This window comes from Oncorhynchus kisutch, unplaced genomic scaffold (assembly GCF_002021735.2).
Source record: "Oncorhynchus kisutch isolate 150728-3 unplaced genomic scaffold, Okis_V2 Okis09a-Okis19a_hom, whole genome shotgun sequence".
NCBI classification, from domain to species: domain Eukaryota; kingdom Metazoa; phylum Chordata; class Actinopteri; order Salmoniformes; family Salmonidae; genus Oncorhynchus; species Oncorhynchus kisutch.
In genome coordinates, this window is record NW_022261985.1 from 4702222 (window position 1) to 4725862 (window position 23641).

The following is a 23641-nucleotide window of genomic DNA, read 5'->3' on the forward strand; positions in this document are numbered from 1 at the left end:
TGTCACTCACTGTGGACTAATTAAAATCCTCAATTAGAATATTGAACAGAACGAGGGGAGTATTTCAAACTTCACTTGCTTTCCTCTCCTCTCTCTCCATGCATGGTTTATTTGGAGCGAAAGAGATATTATTGGCAAACATTCAAACACCTCCTCAGTCCTTAACACCTTCTAATTCAGTTAAAGTCAGTCAATATTCCACAACATTATATGATATCAAATGGGAATTCACAGTTATCTTTTAATTGCTTCTGACTGTAAAAGGTAATTGATATGTGGTGGGATTCCTTGTTTGATTTATTCTAACACGCCATGTCTCTTCCCTTCCTTTTAACCAAGCCCTTCCTGTTAACCAAGCCCTTCCTGTTAACCAAGCCCTTCCTGTTAACCAAGCCCTTCCTGTTAACCAAGGCCTTCCTTTTAACTTAGGCCTTCCTGTTAACCAAGCCCTTCCTGTTAACCAAGCCCTTCCTGTTAACCAAGCCCTTCCTGTTAACCAAGCCCTTCCTTTGAACTAAGGCCTTCCTGTTAACCAAGCCCTTCCAGTTAACCAAGCCCTTCCTGTTAACCAAGCCCTTCCTGTTAACCAAGCCTTCCTGTTAACCAAGCCCTTCCTGTTAACCAAGCCCTTCCTGTTAACCAAGCCCTTCCTGTTAACCAAGCCCTTCCTGTTAACCACGCCCTTCCTGTTAACCAAGCCCTTCCTGTTAACCAAGCCCTTCCTGTTAACCAAGCCCTACCAGTTAACCAAGCCCTTCCTGTTAACCAAGCCCTTCCAGTTAACCAAGCCCTTCCTGTTAACCAAGCCCTTCCTGTTAACCAAGCCCTTCCTGTTAACCAAGCCCTTCCTGTTAATCAAGCCCTTCCAGTTAACCAAGCCCTTCCTGTTAACCAAGCCCTTCCTTGGGAGTGCAGTTTGTCATATGACCGTGTACCAGAGAACCAGACTCAGGAGGGGGGCATGGATAGATCTGTGTCCCACCAAACAGGACACTTCTCTGGGGAAGATCGAGTCTCATAACGGGGAATTCCGACCAGAGTTAAGCGCACATTCATGGAACATAATTCCCTTTTTTTATGCACTTTTCTCTCCATGCGTATTCTGACCTTGAATTTAAGCATGAGAATAGCACGCTATTCATTCGCTATTTGTTCGTGTGCAAGATGAAAGAAATGAAGGTGTAGCGGAGGTGTGTCTACAGATACACCGTATTCTGACCTTGACATAATTCCCTCACAATTCCACCACCCTTATGCACCACGAAACAATGAATGTGGTCGAGCAACTTGTCAGTTCCAAGTGTAAAAGCATCTACTTTCTTTGTTCAGATAGAAATAACACCATTCCCCACGTACTGTCATGTACTAATTGATAAGACCTTTTGATAACACTTATTGAAAAGACCTATTGATAAGACCTATTGATAAGACCTATTGATAATATCTATTGATAAGACCTATTGATAAGACCAATTGATAAGACCTATTGATAAGACCAATTGATAAGACCAATTGCCGTTTGGGGTCTTAGGCTGGGTTTCTGTGTAGCACTTTGTGACATCGGCTGATGTAAAAATGGCTTTATAAATACATTTGATTGATGGGAATTTGATTGATAAGAGCTAGGTAATTTTTTTAAATGTTCATTTATTTTATTTCACCTTTATTTAACCAGGTAGGCCAGTTGAGAACAAGTTCTCATTTACAACTTTGACCTGGCCAAGATAAAGCAAAGCACTGCGACAAAAAGAACAACACCGAGTTACACATAAACAAACATACAATCAATAACACAAAATAAAATAAATAGAAAAATCTATGTACAGTGTGTGCAAATGTAGAAGAGTAGGGAGGTAATAAACAGGCCCTAGGGGAGAAAATAATTACAATTTAGCATTAATACTGGAGAGATAGATGTGCAGATGATGATGTGCAAGTAGAGATACTGGGGTGCAAAAGAGCAAGAGGGTAAGTAATAATATGGGGATGAGGTATTCGGGTGTGCTATTTACAGATTGGCTGTGTACAGGTACAGTGATCGGTAAGCTGCTCTGACAGCTGATGCTTAAAGTTAGAGAGGGAGATATAAGCTTCAGAGATTTTTGCAATTCGTTCCAGTCATTGGCAGCAGAGACCTGGAAGAAAAGGTGGCCAAAGGAGGTGTTGGCTTTGGTGTATATAGTGAAATATATCTGCTGGAGCGCATGCTACGGGTGGGTGTTGCTATGGTGACCAGTGAGCTGAGATAAGGTGGGGCTTTACCTAGCAAAGACTTGTAGATGACCTGGAGCCAGTGGGTTTGGCGATGGATATGCAGTGAATGAATAAGCCATTTGAATAAGGGGATTTTAAATATAACAATGTTTTAGTTCCATTTCACCTTATGATCACTGGAGACAATGTGAAACCAGTCATATGGCAGCAAACTGAAACATAACTACCGAGTTGATTTAGGATTTCTAGAATGTTTTAATTATATGCCTGGACTGTTCACTGTGTTTTTTACAACTTGTATCATGTTAAATATTAATGACTATCGTTGGCACCTTCAGGTAAACTCACGTTCATTTATAACTGTCCCTTTAGTGTTTGTTTCCTTACATTTTGCTAGAGGATTGCTAGCAATAGTAGAGCATATTAGGCTAACGTATCACAAGTTGTGCAGTAATTTAGGACGTAGCCTATTTGAATCAATTCTGGAACTCAGAGCACACGTAGCGGGTTAAACCCGGACTCTGGTGCACGGTTCACCATGACTGGACCGCCGTCGTCACGGTTCTATGATCAGTGAGGATTATTACAGTAGATTTATAGAACTACTGTTCCACCCCTATTCTACACTTTTCTCACCTTTCAATATGTCATGAATTGAACAATTGAATATGGAAACTTTAAGAATGAATCAAACCACTGTATTTTTGATTCACCAATATATGTTATGCGTAAAGGCTCGCCAAACTTTTATGAAATTATTCATAAATACTTTCCTAACCCTAAATAATATACAAGATCAGAGTATTTTAAAATCAACCAATTGGTGGTGAACAGGACACGAATATGCATGTATTTACAATATATGGTTTTCTTTCATTGATTCCTAATATTCTGAACCGTTCTCTCCATCTATGCTAGTAAGCCTGTCGAGAAAATTATAATATAAGGTACACCAACTTTAAAGGATTGGCTTTACATAAATGTACTGAAACCCCTATTAAACGAAAACTCCACAGGAAAATCTGATGGCCAGCAAGTGGGAGTTTTTTCAGCAGTTGAAATAAATGTATTCAGCTAGGAAGCCACGCCTGCAAAGCCTGTTAACACCTGCATGAAGTCTGATTATCAGCTACTGAGAAGTGCGTAGGAAAGCCGTACATTTCCTAAGTCTGAATTGGTTCCATGGCTCCTAAGGATGCTGATGGTGGTGGTGGTTCTTACATGGCTGACGTAAATAGCTGTATCCTCTTCGTCGTCAGTCCGATAGCACAGCGTCAGACCCAACTTCTCCTGACTGTTGAGCCGACAGAGCTCTACCTGCTGTAGAGACAGAACAGAGACAGAATTCACAATGGAGAGGAGGAGAGGAGGGGGAGAGCAGAGAAGGAGGAGAGGAGGAGGAGAGCAGAGAAGGAGGAGAGGAGGAGGAGAGCAGAGAAGGAGGAGAGGAGGAGGAGAGCAGAGAAGAAGGAGAGGAGGAGGAGGAGAGGAGAGAAGGAGGAGAGGAGAGGAGAGGAGGAGAGGAGAGAAGGAGGAGAGGAGGAGGAGAGGAGAGGAGGAGGAGAGTCCAACAGAGATGTGTTACCGGCAGAGACTTCATAATGACTTTGTTCTTTTCAAGTTCAAGAGCTGGGCCCATATTCCAAAAACGTCTCAGCGTAGGAGTGCTGATCTAGGATCAGTTTAGGCTTTCAATTTATAATGAATGGGCAGGGGGGATCTGATCCTAGATCAGCCCTCTCTGAAATGCTTTAAGAGTACTCTGAGCTTACTCTCTGAGAATTGTCACTGAGCTTGTTGCCAAGAACATACGGTACTGACTTCATTCATCATGTAGGAAGTAGGTTAGTGGCACAGAAGGGTCAATTATCCTTTTCAAAAGTGAGATAAGTATGAGATAATTATACAGAAGCACTCAAAATCGGACGCTTCCAACATTAAGGCCCTCTGGTCATTTTTACTGAGGATATTCAGCTTGGAGCCAGTGTAGATCCCCGTTGCTGAGTAGGCTGTGGTTACCACAGTGATGAAATATTCACCATTCACTCTAATGGGGTTCAGACTCCAGTCCCTTCAAGCCTTGTTCCAGTTGTTTATGAAAGGGGAATGTCACCCTGGCCTTGCCATGGCATATAGCCATTACTATATTAACAACATGATGTTTTCATCATAAACATCACAATTATCCAAACCACAAGCTAGAACTCGGGCATTTTCATTTCACTGTTAGTATCGGGAAGTTTTGACTTAATGTGTATTGTCTGCTCATAGCGAACTACAAAGTCCAGCATTCATAGCGAATGCTGATACCCCCTGCTAGGTAGAGGGGGCGTGCCCACAAACTTGAATAATGCCATTGTTTACCTCGAATGACCAACACAGAGTAATCTCAGAAGATTACTTTGTAAACTTTTGTTTTTCACTATTGTTTGTTATCATGCCCATGTGGCGTTCTGTGCCTTGCTGTGCTCATTACAACAAACGCAAAAATGTGTTACCTTCACTGTTCTACCTACCAGAGATTCACCCTGATTCTCCTAGTGGCTTGCGGCTATCAAGAAAGATGCGGTGACCAAAGATTACCAGAGGGATTATCAGACTGGACTGTTAGGGAATCCATTTCGACGCCAGCTGAGACGTGGTGAGATACCATTGATTTGTTCCCTTCACAGCAAAACGGAAGATTCTCAATTAGAAGTCAAAATAGAATTGCTGATATAGTATCTTTTTTTTTTTATGGATGAACTGCAGCTGGCGTCTCAGCTGGCGTCTCAGCTGGCGTCTCAGCTGGCGTCTCAGCTGGCGTCTCAGCTGGCGTCTCAGCTGGCGTCTCAGCTGGCGTCTCAGCTGGCGTCTCAGCTGGCGTCTCAGCTGGCGTCTCAGCTGGCGTCTCAGCTGGCGTCTCAGCTGGCGTCGAAATGGATCTACAGCTGAGGTGGGAGACTCTGTCCATAGGACAACAATCAGTCATATATTGCACAAATCTGGCCTTTATGGAAGAGTGGCAAGAAGAAAGCCATTTCTTAAAGATATCCATAAAAAGTGCCGTTTAAAGTTTGCCACAAGCCACCTGGGAGACACACCAAACATGTGGAAGAAGGTGCTCTGGTCAGATGAAACCAAAATTGAACTTTTTGGCAACAATGAAAAAAGTTATGTTTGCCAAATACAGGACCATTCTGGAAGAAAACCTGATGGAGTCTGCAAAAGACCTGAGACTGGGACGGAGATTTGTCTTCCAACAAGACAATGATCCAAAACATAAAGCAAAATCTACAATGGAATGGTTCAAAAATAAACATATCCAGGTGTTAGAATGGCCAAGTCAAAGTCCAGACCTGAATCCAATCGAGAATCTGTGGAAAGAACTGAAAACTGCTGTTCACAAATGCTCTCCATCCAACCTCACTGAGCTCGAGCTGTTTTGCAAGGAGGAATGGGAAAAAATGTCAGTCTCTCGATGTGCAAAACTGATAGAGACATACCCCAAGCGACTTACAGCTGTAATCGCAGCAAAAGGTGGTGCTACAAAGTATTAACTTAAGGGGGCTGAATAATTTTGCACGCCCAATTTTTCAGTTTTTGATTTGTTAAAAAAGTTTGAAATATCCAATAAATGTCGTTCCACTTCATGATTGTGTCCCACTTGTTGTTGATTCTTCACAAAAAAATACAGTTTTATATCTTTATGTTTGAAGCCTGAAATGTGGCAAAAGGTCGCAAAGTTCAAGGGGGCCGAATACTTTTGCAAGGCACTGTATATCACTGTCCTAGAAATGCCTCAGACATGATGAAAACAGGCCCAGATTCCCCCAGGGGGAAATCCCCCTTTAACTGACACATACTTTGGTGCCTCAACTTTACCAAGACCAACATGTTGATCAACAGCTCATAGGGAGTAACACACAGTTCTCCAGTAAGTCTCTGCAAAGGGTGAAATAATCTGTGTGTTTGTGTGTGATCTCGTCCTCCTCTTCTGAGGAGTGTGTGTGTGTGTGTGTGTGTGTGTGTGTGTGTGTGTGTGTGTGTGTGTGTGTGTGTGTGTGTGTGTGTGTGTGTGTGTGTGTGTGTGTGTGTGTGTGTGTGTGTGTGTGTGTGTGTAAATGTAAACCAACTGTATCACTCAAACAAATTCAACAAGTAACCCAATATCACCATGACATGCTGTGACATTGGTACTAAAACTGCATCATTCCAGACCAGTTAAGACTGCAATTGATGTTGACTTATTGTCTGATAAATGACATTCCACCTCCTGTGGTCTTTGCTTATTCTTGTTGTGTGGTTCCTAATCTCTCATCACCATGGTAACACATGTCCACTGCCCAGAGGGTGGTCTGTACATCAATAGCACTAAAACCTCATATCAAATAAAACACAGACGAGTGTCCCACTGGGTATGTCTTTGATGGTCTGATGGCACTGATGGCATTTACTACACAGCGTGTTCCCTTAATGTTGCAGGTGTATTAACCCCTGTCTGTTTGGTCACTGCTGTGTTGGGAAGAAACAGAATGATATCATTTTACAGTTTGACATTTTGCTCTGCAAAAGTTATTTTACGTGTGGAGTTACAGCTGGATGGCAGGGGGTCAAAAGAAGGGACTATATCAGGGATACCCTCATTAAAGGGATACCCTCATTAAAGGGATAGCCTAATTAAAGGGATACCCTCATTAAAGGGATAGCCTAATTAAAGGGATACCCTCATTAAAGGGATACCCTCATTAAAGGGATACCCTCATTAAAGGGATAGCCTCATTAAAGGGATACCCTCATTAAAGGGATACCCTCATTAAAGGGATAGCCTAATTAAAGGGATACCCTCATTAAAGGGATAGCCTAATTAAAAGGATAGCCTAATTTCCAAAGGATTCTGGCTGGCAGTTGGGAAATATTTTTTTTTAAATATGAATTTCTTTGACATCTAGCCACAACAAACAGAGGACAAACAGAGGAGGGAGGGCACTTTTGACTAGGTCTCAGCTGTTACTGGCGAGTAGACTCCACACTTCCACACAGTTTAGAACGGGTCAGAACGGTCGAGAAATGTGGTTGACACGAACGCACCATCACTGTTGATTAACTACCATGTACTGAGAGATCAGAGAACACCAGCTCACTACTGTCAGAGGGCATTACTAGAGAGAACAATCCCACTGAGTAGTACAGGACACAACCTTGTAATCTGGAGACGTTTGAGTTTAGATTAGAGACTCCCTCCTAAAGTTACAAATCACAGTGTGTCGTGCAGACAGTACATTTACTCGTATAGGGCTACAGGACACAACCTTATACTCGTCAGCACGGGACCTAGTAATAATCTGTGGATGTACTGAGGTTAGAGAGACCACGCTAGTCTTGATTAGAAGATCATCTGTATCTGTGTGTTGTTTTTATAGCGGGCCACTAGGAAGAAAAACCTCCCACAGCTGCCCTGTAGCTGTCCTTAAGTTACACGGCAGTAGTGTGAAGCCAGGCTAAACACATCCTTCACAGCTAATTTCCCTGAGCTGCCGGGGCTACTGAGGAGCAAGGGCATTCAGGGTACAGTTAGATACACTTGACTGAACAAAGAGTAACTGAGGGCCAGCTGTGTGAGGGGAAGGAGTAGCCATAACAACAGTAATCAGGTCACGACCTGCCACTGACCCTGCCTCAGTTGGGCTGGCCAAACTGTGTGTGTGTGTGTGCGTGTGTGTCCACCTGCCTGCGAGTGTGTGTGCACTTGTGTGTGTGTGTGTCTGTGAGTGTGTGCTCGAACTTCACGCTGTCTCTCATCCCTCTCTCACACAGAGAGACATCCATCCATTTAGTCAGAAGTGGCCGTTAAACCACAGCTGACAGCAGAGGAACACTAATGACCCAGAATCCTGTGCAGCGAACCACGGGCACCCATTATACGAGCAGCACCACTGCACAAACACACACACTACCACGTCACCCATCACCTCACGTCTCCCACGGTCACTGCCTCTCTGACACAAATTACAATCTCCACCCAGCCTCCCAGACAGGCTATTTTTCAACACTCCAACTGTATCTGAAAAGTGTCATTGTTTATAGGGAAAACATACCAAATTGAGGTAGTAAGATTCATACCGGTATTTTAATCTTTATCATTCCGATGACATAATGAGCTACGGTGGAGATGTGGTTGTAATTATCTTTGCAGTGAATAAGTAGGGGACACTGTATTTGACCAAGAGACAGATGACTTGTCAATATAACCCCTGTGGGAGAATTGTCATCGCAGGAATTTGTGTGGCTCCATATTGATTTACCTCATACTCAAACTCCTCTGGCCTGTCCACTTCAGCTGGGGTGTTGGAGAGGTACTCTGGACACTCGTAGAATTCATGCTCCATGGTGTGGATGGAGTGACAGCTGAGGAGAGACAGAATGAGAGGAAGAGAGAGGGGGAAGAGGAGAAAGATGTGTGAGTTTCAAGCTGGTTTCAACACCTTTCTCCCTGTGTTGTGCATATTGGTCGCTAACATAAAATCCCTTTTACAACCTCCAGGAAAGCAACTGATGACAGGGATCTATACACACATTGTTTCATTTTAAACATGGACACATTTTAACAAGACAAAAAACCCATGTAAGTGACAGAAGCTGTGAAAAGAACCTGTGAAAAGACAGCTTTGTCTCCTCTGTAATTGGTTGATTAACAGATGGTTACCTGGCACCTATACAGAGACATGTCAGCCCTGATATAACCAGCCCACAGTAACATCACTGTTGTTTAGAATCACAACAGCATCCATTCTGTCTCCCCCTTATCAGCCGTATCACAGACCAGGGAACGGATGATTTGTAGTTTATAGGACATAATGTATTTCATTTCTGGCCCAGTAAAGACCTATAAATAGACTGAGAATGAACGTAGCGCTGTATAACAGTCACTCTGTTTGTTTTTAATCACCTTGTAAACTCTTAAAGGGAATGGATGCAGCAGTCTGGCTGCACTGCAGACACAATGATTACATGCCAGTTGGAGAGCATCCTAATGACATTAAAGGGATGTGATCAGCTGTACTGGGGGGGCAGTAATGCTGCTGTCCTCCATGATACAGTAGAGGCTCTGATCAACCACATCAGGTTGATGTAACCCATAATAAAGCATCTCCATCTTGAGGAGAACTATCCATGGGGCCACTCATACAAATGTAGACATTCACCACAGTAAGTCACTTTGGATAAAAGTGTCTACTAATGGCACATATTATTACATTATCCACATGTTATTAATTCATATTCAAGGGTAACTCACATTCTTTCTGAATAAAGGGTTTATCTATTAGAAAGTTCCGGCAGAAAATTCAGGCCAAACCCCTTGTTCACATACAGAACGTGTATTACTCAGACAGAGTTCTAAACAATGGTTCTCAAATCCTGGCTCCCTGTATATTAACCCCTAGTGAGGTTAAATCTATGGCAACATGGCCGACAGCAGGAAGGGGCAGATAACAGGTTAGGGTTAGAGTTGAGGGTTAGGGTTACGGTAAGTTTTAAGGCTAGGGTTAGGGAAAGGGATAAGGTTAATGTTAAGGTTAGGGTAAGTTTTAAGGCTAGGGTAAGGGATAAGGTTAAGGTTAGGGTAAGGGATAAGGTTAATGTTAAGGTTAGGGTAAGTTTTAAGGCTAGGGTTAGGGTAAGGGATAAGGTTAGGGTTAGGATTAGATGCCCCTCACCTGTCTGACAGCAGAAAGGGGCAGATGTCGGGTACAGGTGGAGTAGCAGGCCTCAGCTTAGCCAGGGCCATGATGTGTTCAAAAGTGATATCCGTCTGCGTGCACACGTCCACCACGTGAACTTCCTGTAATGTTTGGTGTGAGTGGGTGGGGTTGCCATGGCGACGGACAACCTGCACCACGATGGGGTCTCTTCTGATGACCTCCACCATCTCGTCATGGCTGGCCTTGGAGTAGTCCCTGCCATTCACCTGAACAGGGAAGAGATAGAAGAGTCTTAAACCTATGTACACAGTACAGGAATAACTAGGTGTCTATGGGGTGGGAGACAGAAGAGTCTTAAACCTATGTATACTGTACAGGAATAACTAGGTGTCTATGTGGTGAGTCAGTATCACAAAAGCTAAACTCTTCCCACAGCCAAGTCCCTACCACTCCCAAGTCCCTTCCATTCCCAAGTCCCCACCATTCCCAAATTCCTTCCATTCCCAAGTCCCCACCATTCCAAAGTCACTACCATTCCTAAGTCCCTACCTTTCCAAAGTTCCTACCATTCCCAAGTCCCTACCATTCCCAAGCCCCTACCTTTCCCAAGTCCCTACCTTTCAGAAGTCACTACCATTCCCAAGCCCCTACCATTCCCAAGTCCCTACCTTTCAGAAGTCACTACCATTCCCAAGTCCCTACCTTTCAGAAGTCACTACCATTCCCAAGTCCCTACCTTTCTGAAGTTCCTACCATTCCCAAGTCCCTACCATTCCCAAGCCCCTACCATTCCCAAGTCCCTACCTTTCAGAAGTTCCTACCATTCCCAAGTCCCTACCATTCCCAAGTCCCTACCATTCCCAAGTCCCTACCATTCCCAAGTCCCTCCCAATCCCAAGTCCCTACCATTCCCAAGTCCCTACCATTCCCAAGTCCCTACCATTCCAAAGTCCCTACCATTCCCAAGTCCCTACCATTCCTAAGTCCCTACCATTCCCAAGTCCCTCCCATTCCCAAGCCCCTACCTTTCCGAAGTTTCTACCATTCCCAAGTCCCTAGCATTCCCAAGTCCCTTGCATTCCCAAGTCCCTAGCATTTCCAAGTCCCTAGCATTCCCAAGTCCCTAGCATTCCCAAGTCCCTAGCATTCTGAAGTTTCTACCATTCCCAAGTCCCTACCATTCCCAAGTCCCTACCATTCCTAAGTCCCTACCATTCCCAAGTCCCTCCCATTCCCAAGCCCCTACCTTTCCGAAGTTTCTACCATTCCCAAGTCCCTAGCATTCCCAAGTCCCTTGCATTCCCAAGTCCCTAGCATTTCCAAGTCCCTAGCATTTCCAAGTCCCTAGCATTCCCAAGTCCCTAGCATTCCCAAGTCCCTAGCATTCTGAAGTTTCTACCATTCCCAAGTCCCTACCATTCCCAAGTTCCTCCCATTCCCAAGTCCCTACCATTCCTAAGTCCCTACCATTCCCAAGTCCCTCCCATTCCCAAGCCCCTACCTTTCCGAAGTTTCTACCATTCCCAAGTCCCTACCATTCCTAAGTCCCTACCATTCCCAAGTCCCTCCCATTCCCAAGCCCCTACCTTTCCCAAGTCCCTACCATTCCCAAGCCCCTACCATTCCCAAGTCCCTACCTTTCAGAAGTTTCTACCATTCCCAAGTCCCTACCATTCCTAAGTCCCTACCATTCCCAAGTCCCTCCCATTCCCAAGCCCCTACCTTTCCGAAGTTTCTACCATTCCCAAGTCCCTAGCATTCCCAAGTCCCTTGCATTCCCAAGTCCCTAGCATTTCCAAGTCCCTAGCATTCCCAAGTCCCTAGCATTCCCAAGTCCCTAGCATTCTGAAGTTTCTACCATTCCCAAGTCCCTACCATTCCCAAGTCCCTCCCATTCCCAAGCCCCTACCTTTCCGAAGTTTCTACCATTCCCAAGTCCCTACCATTCCTAAGTCCCTACCATTCCCAAGTCCCTCCCATTCCCAAGCCCCTACCTTTCCCAAGTCCCTACCATTCCCAAGCCCCTACCATTCCCAAGTCCCTATCTTTCAGAAGTTCCTACCATTCCCAAGTCCCTACCATTCCCAAGCCCCTACCATTCCCAAGTCCCTACCTTTCAGAAGTTCCTCCCATTCCCAAGTCCCTACCATTCCTAAGTCCCTACCATTCCCAAGTCCCTCCCATTCCCAAGCCCCTACCTTTCCGAAGTTTCTACCATTCCCAAGTCCCTAGCATCCCAAGTCCCTTGCATTCCCAAGTCCCTAGCATTTCCAAGTCCCTAGCATTCCCAAGTCCCTAGCATTCCCAAGTCCCACCAGATAGAGGAGATGGAGGTGTTCTGTTAGTCGTATGTCGGGAGCCCACAGAGAAGCAGCATATGTGATACTGTGCACCTAGTGATCCAATTACAGCCTGCTGAATACCAGTCTGTTTCTGCATCAGCCAACACCTTTGTCATTGTCTTGCCAAGGCAACAACATAAGCCATTTGAAAACACTATTATATACTTGTATTTCAGAGAAGCATTACAATGCTACGATTTCACACACTGATGCTCCTTTCTTCTCCATTCTTATTCATATCCAGTACTGAACTGACTTACTGAGACCTCCTATCCACCACCGAACAGAACAGTGGACCCCTGGGACTAACAGTTCAGTAATGATCCCTGAGAGCCTGGGTGAGCCTGGAGAAGAAAAGCCTGTCAGTTTTAAAGGGCACCTGCTGTCTCTCCAGGGGAGGTGGAGAGGGAGAAGGCCAGGGTGGAGGCCTCTTCCCCTGGGTTGGACTGGTCTGAGCTCTGGGTCTCTGTCTCTGGGTCTGATCATCACAGCACTGTGGGGTTCAAACTAGATGTCTGGGTTTCAGTGGGAGGTACACTCATCATACTGACACCTGCCAAGTAACACCTGAGCTGAGGCTAGAGTTAGGGTTGAGGCTAGGGTTGGGGTTGAGGCTAGGGTTAGGGTTGAGGCTAGGGTTAGAGTTGAGGTAAGGGTTGAGGGTTAGGGTTAGAGTTGAGGGTTAGGGTTAGAGTTGAGGGTTAGGGTTGAGAGGATTTCTGTTGGTGTCAAACCTTGGGTTGCACGGGCCTATTGCAACTTCCTGCTCTGTCTGCATATTGCAAGTCAGTCTGGTCTGAAGAGGGTAGAACATTGGGCCGGTTTTTGCCTGAGGGATCGATGAAGGCAGAGAGCTGGTTAGGGTTGAGGTAAGGGTTGGATGTCCCTCATCTGTCTAATGGTCTGCAGTCATCTGTGACCTCAGATACACGGTTTATCCAATTACAGAGCCTCATTACAGTACAGATGTCAAATTCATGTTCAATCAATCACATCCTCAGATTTATTTTCAACACGGATTGTTGAAATGTGTCAGGATGCCAAACTGGGGCGCACACACACACACACACACACACACACACACACACACACACACACACACACACACACACACACACACACATAGATACACAAACATACGCACATGGATACACATGTATGCACCCGCTGATACACACACACACACACTTACTTACCTAACCCTAACCCAGTACTGAATTAATCTATTTATTATTAAATATGATGCAGAAATAAAGAAATAGATGGTTGCTCTATTCAGCTCTGTAATGAGTTAGAAACCAGCTCCATGTATCTCTGTAATGAGTTAAAACCAGCTCCATGTCTCTCTGAAATGAGATAGAAACCAGCTCTATGTATCTCTGTAATGAGTTAAAAACCAGCTCCATGTATCTCTGTAATGAGGTTAAAACCAGCTCCATGTATCTCTGTAATGAGGTTAAAACCAGCTCCATGTCTCTCTGAAATGAGATAGAAACCAGCTCTATGTATCTCTGTAATGAGTTAAAACCAGCTCCATGTCTCTCTGAAATGAGATAGAAACCAGCTCTATGTATCTCTGTAATGAGTTAAAAACCAGCTCCATGTATCTCTGTAATGAGGTTAAAACCAGCTCCATGTATCTCTGTAATGAGGTTGACTGACTGTTAGATCTACTGACTGACTGTTAGATCTCCTGACTGACTGTTAGATCTCCTGACTGACTGTTAGATCTCCTGACTGACTGTTAGATCTCCTGACTGACTGTTAGATCTACTGACTGACTGTTAGATCTCCTGACTGACTGTTAGATCTCCTGACTGACTGTTAGATCTCCTGACTGACTGTTAGATCTCCTGACTGACTGTTAGATCTACTGACTGACTGTTAGATCTCCTGACTGACTGTTAGATCTACTGACTGACTGTTAGATCTCCTGACTGACTGTTAGATCTCCTGACTGACTGTTAGATCTACTGACTGACTGTTAGATCTACTGACTGACTGTTAGATCTCCTGACTGACTGTTAGATCTACTGACTGACTGTTAGAGCTCTTGCTAAGATCAGCATACAGCAAAGACAGAATAAAGCAACACCCTGTGGTTAACCACTAATAGAGAAATAACATGTATCTTATTTGACCTGAGCTACACTCTCAGAGTTACTGCCTGGCTCAGCACACAGCAATATAGCAAAGACCATCTGTGAACTGTGATGTTTTAATCTCTGTGCTCTCTCTCAATTACATTTAAGGGGCTTTATTGGCATGGGAAACATGTTTACATTGCCAAAGCAAGTGAAATAGATAATAAACAATGGTTTATTTCACTTTTCCTCCATCATGCTTCTAGGCTGAATGATCTCTCTCTCTCTCTCTCTCTCTCTCTCTCTCTCTCTCTCTCTCTCTCTCTCTCTCTCTCTCTCTCTCTCTCTCTCTCTCTCTCTCTCTCTCTCTCTCTCTCTCTGATATTTTCAATAACACTCTATTTCTTTTCACATAAACACATAAACATTTGTATTTTGTATTTTTTTTTAGCAATTCTCAATAAGCCTTTCAGGGGCTCTGACAGTCCTTTTTGGTTGTTCTGCTGAAGTGCTTCCTGAAACAGTTGGACAGCGATCATTGTCAGTCAGGATGTTCTGACTGAATTGTTCATTTCTAAAGGCATTTGACGCTTCAGCAGTATCCTCCAGGGTGAATGGGTGAATGGCTGAAGCCTTAGATACACTCTATTTCGTCTCAGTTGTGATCCATGCTCCGTTTGGATTCCATAGGATCGCGGTGCAACTTCTCTCTGCACACACCCTTGTTGCATCCAGGTTCCTGTAGTGGTGTCTCGGAGTCGTACATGATCTCCAGGTTTTTGTTTGTCTTTCTGTTTTTCCTTTGCGAGTTTGACTTTGTGAGCACCTCTGGGTGTTAACAAGTCCTCATGGATGGGTAGGTTGGTTCTGATGCGACGTCCCATCAACATTCGTGCAGTTGAAAGTCCGTTCTGCAGCGGTGTGCTGCGGTAGATCATCAGATTTTTTAGGAAATCCTCCTTTCCATCGTGTGCCTTTTTCATCAGACCTTTGACAATTTTGACTGAACTCTCTGCTAAGCCGTTGGACCCGTAGCGAACGATCGGAATTCAGATCTTGAGAACTGCAGGCCATTGTCCGAGTACAGTTCAGACGCAGCCCCATGTCTTGCAAAGACTGATTTCAGGTAGGTGGTTACAGCTCTGCTGGAGGTAGTTGTCAGTGTTGCTACTTCAGGGTAGTTTGAGTAGTAGTCGGTAACAACATTGTGACTTATGCCGTTGCAGTCAAAAAGGTCAACTCCAACTTTGTAGTAGGGTCTGTTGGGTACTGGATGAGGCATTAGCGGCTCTGCTTGCTGCTTTGGCCTGAAGGTCAAACACAGTTCACATGAAGCAGTGGTCTGGCTGATTTCCTGGTTCATTCTTGGCCAGTACATTACTTCTTGTGCTCGTCATTTGCATTTTTCCTCACCCAAGTGGCCCTCGTGTATTTTCTGTAGCATTTCTTTGCATAGTGTCATGGGAATGACAATATTGTTGCGTTTGAACTCTATGTCATCCACAATGGTGAGCTCTGCTCTGCACATCCAGTAATCCTGTATTCTCCTTGGACAGTTGTTTTTCTGTGCAGGCCATCCTATCAGTGTTGTTTCTTTCAACTCTGTCATTGTTTGGTCAGCTGCGGTCTCTCTTTTGATCTGCTCCATTCTCTCAGAAGACGCAGGAAGTGATGTTTACGATCATATCGACGTAGGCCTGAATCTCAGTGTTTTTCTGTGTGCCGAAGCTCTCCTTCTTGTCGACTGCTGCTCGAGAAAGAGAGTGGGCGGCGAACATGAACTTTCCTGGGGTATAAATCATCTTCACATCATACTTTTGCTGGCTGATGTTTTCCTTGGGTCTGGTTTGACTCCGTCCTCTGAAAGTACATCTCCCACGAAGGGAAGTGTTTTCACACCAAACTCGCATTTGTCCTTGTTTAGTTTTAGATTGACTTTCCGTGTCAGGTCCAGCACTTGTCTCCCTCTCGCATCATGTTCTTCTTTTGTGGACCCTCAGATGATGATGTCATCCATCATGGTCTCCACTCCTGGAATGTGCTCGACGATCATGTGGATTGTCTTGCGGTAGACCTCTGGCGCTGAGAGAATCTCATATGGTAGACGAAGAAATCTGTACTTGCCCTCAGGTGTGTTGAATGTGCATAGCCTTGGGCTTGCATCATCTAGCTTCATTTGCCAGAATCCTAATGAGGCATCAAGCTTACTGAACCACATTGCTCCAGCAAACTGCGACATTATCTCTTCTCTGGTTGGCATCTTGAAATGCTCTCTCTTGATTGCTTTGTTGAGATCTCTCGGGTCTAGACATATCCTGAGATCGCCGTTCTTTTTCACCACAATAACCAGTGAGCTTACCCAGTCTGTAGGTTCATCCATTTTTGTGATGACGTCCATCTTTTCCATGCGTCCGAGTTCCTCTTTGAGTTTTTTCCTCAGTGCAAATGGAACTTTTCTGCATGCATGCACTGGATGTACTGCACTGCATGCATACACTGGATGTACTGCACTGCATGCACAACTGGAGTCATTTTGTCATCAGTACACAGTTGTGTTCTCCTGGTGAACATCCAAGACCCTCAAACACGTCCTCATACTCAGCCAGTAGCGATTCTTGGTCATTTTCAGTCTGTGATGTCACTACATACACTCTTTTCAACAAATTGAGCTACACCTAGAATAGACTGTACACTCTTTTCCACAATCAGCAGCTGCGCTCTGAACTGTTTTCCTTTGTGCTGTAAAGTTACTATGCAGCTACCTTTGACTGGTACGTTCTCCCCAGTATAACCAGTAACCTTCATCTTCACCTTCAGTGTTTTGTAGTCATCCAGCGACAGCAGGTTTACCTGTGCTCCAGTATCAAGCTGGAATGGTATTATAGCTTCATTCACCTTCAGTGTTTTGTAGTCATCCAGCGATAACAGGTTTACCTGTGCTCCAGTATCAAGCTGGAATGGTATTATAGCTTCATTCACCTTCAGTGTTTTGTAGTCATCCAGGGATAACAGGTTTACCTGTGCTCCAGTATCAAGCTGGAATGGTATTATAGTTTCATTCACAGTCAATGGCACAATCCATTCAGCATTTACTGCATTGCATATTTCCACAGAATCAACAAACAATTCTTCAATCTCCTCGACTGTGTGAACCTTTTTCTTTGTAGCCTCAGCTTTGCAGCATTTTGAGAAATTAATATTTTTCCCACGGTTGTTACATGATTTGACATATGCAGGGCATTTTTTGGGCTTGTGGATAAATCCACATTTTCCACATGTAGTGTTTTGATTTCTCTCTTTTGCTTGTTTTTGTTTTGTAAGGTGTTGTGTGTGTGGTGCTCCTCTCTTGTTATTGCATACACTGATGTCTCTTCCCTGCACAGCTCTTTAGCTTGTGCTCTGCTGGTTTCAGCTGCTCGACACATATTCACTGCTTTATCCTAAGTTAAATCTTGCTCACGCAGCGATCTCTCCTTGAGTCCATTATCAACTATGCCACAGACTATTCTGTCTTTCACTAGTGAGTCTTTCAGATTTTTAAATTCACACATTTTGCTCAGTGCGTTCAGCTCAGCCAAATACTGGTCAGAACTGACTCCTTGTTTCTGATCATGAGAGAAAAACTTGTATCGCTCAAACGTGACGTTCTGGCTTGGTACAAAGGACTCCTCAAATTTAGCCATTAGCACAGTCAATGTCAAGTTTGCCTCGTCTTGCTGAAAGATATTGTAAATGTCCAATGCATCCTCTCCAATAACATGTAGAAAAATGGAAGCTTTCAATTTGTCATCATCTCCCTCTGAACCACTGGCTGCTAGGTAGATATTGAATCTCTGCTTGCAATGTTTCCAATTGTCAGCTAAATTGGCTGTTAACTGCATAGGAGTAGAAGGACTAAGGCTATCCATGATGGAGAACAGGAACAGTGTCAATTTCTCTTACTTCAGTTTGTTGCTCATCAACTTGCTCTTCTATAGATTCCAATGCAGCCTCCCTCTCGCTGCCGTCACTCTCACTGCTGTCACTCTAGCTGCTGTCACTCTAGCTGCTGCCACTCTCGCTGCTGTCACTCTAGCTGCTGTCACTCTCGCTGCTGTCACTCTCGCCGCTGTCACTCTAGCTGCTGTCACTCTAGCTGCTGTCACTCTAGCTGATGTCACTCTCGCTGCTGTCACTCTAGCTGCTGTCACTCTAGCTGCTGTCACTCTCGCTGCTGTCACTCTAGCTGTTGTCACTCTAGCTGCTGTCACTCTCGCTGCTGTCACTCTAGCTGCTGTCACTCTAGCTGCTGTCACTCTAGCTGCTGTCACTCTAGCTGCCGTCCCTCTCGCTGCTGTCACTCTAGCTGCCGTCACTCTAGCTGCCGTCACTCTAGCTGCTGCACCTCTCGCTGCTGTCACTCTAGCTGCTGTCACTCTCGCTGCTGTCACTCTAGCTGCTGTCACTCTAGCTGCTGTCACTCTAGCTGCCGTCACTCTCACTGCTGCACCTCTCGCTGCTGTCACTCTAGCTGCTGTCACTCTAGCTGCCGTCATTCTAGCTGCTGCACCTCTCGCTGCTGTCAATCTAGCTGCTGTCACTCTCGCTGCTGTCACTCTAGCTGCTGTCACTCTAGCTGTTGTCACTCTAGCTGCTGTCACTCTCGCTGCTGTCACTCTAGCTGCTGTCACTCTAGCTGCCGTCCCTCTCGCTGCTGTCACTCTAGCTGCCGTCACTCTAGCTGTGGCACCTCTCGCTGCTGTCACTCTCGCTGCTGTCACTCTAGCTGCTGTCACTCTAGCTGCTGTCGCTCTAGCTGCTGTCGCTCTCCCTGCTGTCGCTCTCGCTGCTGTCACGCTAGCTGCTGTCACTCTAGCTGCTGTCACTCTAGCTGCTGTCACTCTAGCTGCCGTCACTCTAGCTGCTGCACCTCTCGCTGCTGTCACTCTAGCTGCTGTCACTCTCGCTGCTGTCACTCTAGCTGCTGTCACTCTAGCTGTTGTCATTCTCGCTGCTGTCACTCTAGCTGCTGTCACTCTAGCTGCTGTCACTCTAGCTGCCGTCCCTCTCGCTGCTGTCACTCTAGCTGCCGTCACTCTAGCTGCTGCACCTCTCGCTGCTGTCACTCTCGCTGCTGTCACTCTAGCTGCTGTCACTCTAGCTGCTGTCGCTCTAGCTGCTGTCGCTCTCGCTGCTGTCGCTCTCGCTGCTGTCACGCTAGCTGCTGTCACTCTAGCTGCTGTCACTCTAGCTGCTGTCACTCTAGCTGCCGTCCCTCTCACTGCTGTCACTCTAGCTGCCGTCACTCTAGCTTCTGCACCTCTCGCTGCTGTCACTCTAGCTGCTGTCACTCTCGCTGCTGTCACTCTAGCTGCTGTCACTCTAGCTGTTGTCACTCTCGCTGCTGTCACTCTAGCTGCTGTCACTCTCGCTGCTGTCACTCTAGCTGCTGTCACTCTAGCTGTTGTCACTCTCGCTGCTGTCACTCTAGCTGCTGTCACTCTAGCTGCTGTCGCTCTAGCTGCTGTCGCTCTCGCTGCTGTCACTCTAGCTGATGTCACGCTAGCTGCTGTCACTCTAGCTGCTGTCACTCTAGCTGCTGTCACTCTAGCTGCTGTCACTCTCGCTGCTGTCACTCTAGCTGCTGTCACTCTAGCTGCTGTCACTCTAGCTGATGTCACTCTAGCTGCTGTCACTCTAGCTGCTGTCACTCTAGCTGCCGTCCCTCTCGCTGCCGTCACTCTAGCTGCTGCACCTCTTGCTGCTGCCACTCTAGCTGCTGTCACTCTCGCTGCTGTCACTCTAGCTGCTGTCACTCTAGCTGTTGTCACTCTCGCTGCTGTCACTCTAGCTGCTGTCACTCTAGCTTCTGTCACTCTAGCTTTTGTCACTCTCGCTGCCGTCACTCTCGCTGCTGTCGCTCTCGCTGCTGTTGCTCTCGCTGCTGTCACTCTAGCTGCTGTCACTCTCGCTGCTGTCACTCTAGCTGCTGTCACTCTAGCTGCCGTCATTCTAGCTGCTGCACCTCTCGCTGCTGTCAATCTAGCTGCTGTCACTCTCGCTGCTGTCACTCTAGCTGCTGTCACTCTAGCTGTTGTCATTCTCGCTGCTGTCACTCTAGCTGCTGTCACTCTAGCTGCCGTCCCTCTCGCTGCTGTCACTCTAGCTGCCGTCACTCTAGCTGCTGCACCTCTCGCTGCTGTCACTCTCGCTGCTGTCACTCTCGCTGCTGTCACTCTAGCTGCTGTCACTCTGGCTGTTGTCACTCTCGCTGCTGTCACTCTAGCTGCTGTCACTCTAGCTGCTGTCGCTCTAGCTGCTGTCGCTCTCGCTGCTGTCGCTCTCGCTGCTGTCACGCTAGCTGCTGTCACTCTAGCTGCTGTCACTCTAGCTGCTGTCACTCTAGCTGCCGTCCCTCTCACTGCTGTCACTCTAGCTGCCGTCACTCTAGCTGCTGCACCTCTCGCTGCTGTCACTCTAGCTGCTGTCACTCTAGCTGCTGTCACTCTAGCTGTTGTCACTCTCGCTGCTGTCACTCTAGCTGCTGTCACTCTCGCTGCTGTCACTCTAGCTGCTGTCACTCTAGCTGTTGTCACTCTCACTGCTGTCACTCTAGCTTCTGTCACTCTAGCTTTTGTCACTCTCGCTGCTGTCACTCTCGCTGCTGTCGCTCTCGCTGCTGTTGCTCTAGCTGCTGTCACTCTAGCTGCTGTCACTCTCGCTGCTGTCACTCTAGCTGCTGTCACTCTAGCTGCTGTCGCTGTCACTCTCACTGCTGTCACTCTCGCTGCTGTCACTCTAGCTGCTGTCACTCTAGCTTCTGTCACTCTAGCTACTGCCACTCTAGCTGCTGCCACTCTAGCTGCTGTCACTCTAGCTGCTGTCACTCTCGCTGCTGTCACTCTCGCTGCTGTCACTCTAGCTGCTGTCACTCTCGCTGCTGTCACTCTAGCTGCTGTCATTCTAGCTACTGCCACTCTAGCTGCTGTCACTCTCGCTGCTGTCACTCTAGCTGCTGTCACTCTCGCTGCTGTCACTCTAGCTGCTGTCACTCTAGCTGTTGTCACTCTAGCTGTTGTCACTCTCGCTGCTGTCACTCTAGCTGCTGTCACTCTAGCTGCTGTCACTCTAGCTGCTGTCATTCTAGCTACTGCCACTCTAGCTGCTGTCATTCTAGCTACTGCCACTCTAGCTGCTGTCACTCTAGCTGCTGTCACTCTAGCTGCTGTCGCTCTCGCTGCTGTCACTCTAGCTGCTGTCACTCTAGCTGCCGTCCCTCTCGCTGCTGTCACTCTAGCTGCCATCACTCTAGCTGCTGCACCTCTCGCTGCTGTCACTCTAGCTGCTGTCACTCTAGCTGCTGTCACTCTAGCTGCTGTCACTCTAGCTGTTGTCACTCTCGCTGCTGTCACTCTCGCTGCTGTCACTCTAGCTGCTGTCGCTCTAGCTGCTGTCGCTCTCGCTGCTGTCGCTCTCGCTGCTGTCACGCTAGCTGCTGTCACTCTAGCTGCTGTCACTCTAGCTGCTGTCACTCTAGCTGCCGTCCCTCTCGCTGCTGTCACTCTAGCTGCTGTCACTCTCGCTGCTGTCACTCTCGCTGCTGTCACTCTCGCTGCTGCACCTCTCGCTGCTGCACCTCTAGCTGCTGCACCTCTCGCTGCCGTTTCTCTAGCTGCTGTCACTCTAGCTGCTGTCACTCTAGCTGCCGTCCCTCTCGCTGCTGTCACTCTAGCTGCTGTCACTCTAGCTGCTGTCACTCTAGCTGCCGTCCCTCTCGCTGCTGTCACTCTAGCTGCTGTCACTCTAGCTGCTGTCACTCTAGCTGCTGTCACTCTAGCTGCCGTCCCTCTCGCTGCTGTCACTCTAGCTGCTGCACCTCTCGCTGCTGCACCTCTCGCTGCTGCACCTCTCGCTGCTGCACCTCTCGCTGCTGCACCTCTCGCTGCTGCACCTCTAGCTGCTGTCGCTCTAGCTGCTGTCACTCTAGCTGCTGCACCTCTCGCTGCTGTCACTCTAGCTGCTGCACCTCTCGCTGCTGTCACTCTAGCTGCTGTCACTCTAGCTGCTGTCACTCTAGCTGCTGTCACTCTCGCTGCTGTCACTCTCGCTGCTGTCACTCTAGCTGCTGCACCTCTCGCTGCCGTTTCTCTCGCTGCTGCGGCTCGTTGTCCTCGCTCTTGCAAGCTAGCATCTTCGACTTTCTTTTCCCTGTCTCGTTATAGCGACTACCAATCTGACACCATGTTCCTTATATAATGACAAACCAGGCCGTTGGTTTAACTACTTTTAATGAACATATACTTTCGCTAGAAAACTCCATGTTTAGCCATGCAAGGCATTCTTCAACCACCTGCCCCTGCATAGCCTGCTGGGTAACGTAGTCTAAATGTTATTAACACATAACAACACAGTATCTATGGTATTGTCAGCGGTTTGACGACTGGATTGATGTCTGAGAGTAATGCTTTTTTGACCGAAGCTTGCTTTCTCATAACGTCAACACAGCTTCCTAACGTGTGCAACCTGAAATGTACACACAGACATACTGTATCTCGTCTCATACGGTAAGGAAACATACAGAGAACACCACATGAGGTACTTCCTGGTTCCCTCGAGGTAAAGGTTACTGATGTCAATACAACATGGCCCCCATGGACCTGTGTGTGTTTGAAGTGAGAGCTCTTGTCTTCCCCAACCCCAGTCTGTGAAGGTCAGTAGTTATTGTGGTCTACCACAGGGTATAGGGGTCAGGAAGAGACCCTGACAGGAGACAGGGCTATCAGGGTAGTAGTCCTATATTGATTATAGACCTTAATAATATCAGGCTACTCAAGTAAAATGTCAAATGATTTCATCAATAGACCTGTTCAATGTAGCTCTGGTTGAGAGCTAGCCTTGTCTCCAGCCTTTCCTGTTGAGGTCTGTTATCTCAAGATAAGAGCAGAATATGTTAGCCAGTGATGCTCCACTACAGTCTATGAGACTGTATCCTGTTTACAGACATTAAACACTTCACGTGTTACATAGACTGGTATCCAGTGATGTGGCCCTACAGACAGTAAACTCTTCACGTGTTACATAGACTGGTATCCAGTGATGTGGCCCTACAGACAGTAAACTCTTCACGTGTTACATAGACTACCCTGGAGCGCCAAGTGGACCAGATGATTGAGTAGAAATAGAAATATGATTGTCAAAAAATGTCTACCCACTTCAATGACATCACACTTGCAGCACACATTCTTATCAACTAAGATGGCTAAATGCTGTTGCCTGTGGTCGATATGAACAGGTGAGATAAGTGTGTGTGTGTGTGTGGGGGGGGGGGGGGCACATTGAG

General features: G+C 46.5%; 2 protein-coding genes across 2 annotated transcripts in view; one reads left to right on the forward strand and one right to left on the reverse strand.

Annotated features, from left to right (window-relative positions):
• The window catches only part of pdzrn4 (PDZ domain containing ring finger 4), an 83086-nt gene that overhangs the window by 8715 nt on the left and 50730 nt on the right, over window positions 1-23641 (reverse strand). The window contains exons 2-4 of the mRNA XM_031815155.1: window positions 9912-10162; window positions 8499-8601; window positions 3436-3534 (exon numbers count right to left, since the gene is read on the reverse strand). Of these exons, the coding sequence (XP_031671015.1) occupies window positions 3436-3534; window positions 8499-8601; window positions 9912-10162 (453 nt within the window). The remainder of the gene's footprint in view (window positions 1-3435; window positions 3535-8498; window positions 8602-9911; window positions 10163-23641) is intronic.
• Window positions 10290-21839, forward strand: LOC116360601 (keratin-associated protein 4-3-like; the record flags this gene model as incomplete). The annotated part of the gene is made up of 2 exons (XM_031815519.1): window positions 10290-10294; window positions 21344-21839. Coding segments are annotated over exons 1-2 (501 nt in total), but the record flags the coding sequence as incomplete, so codon positions are not given.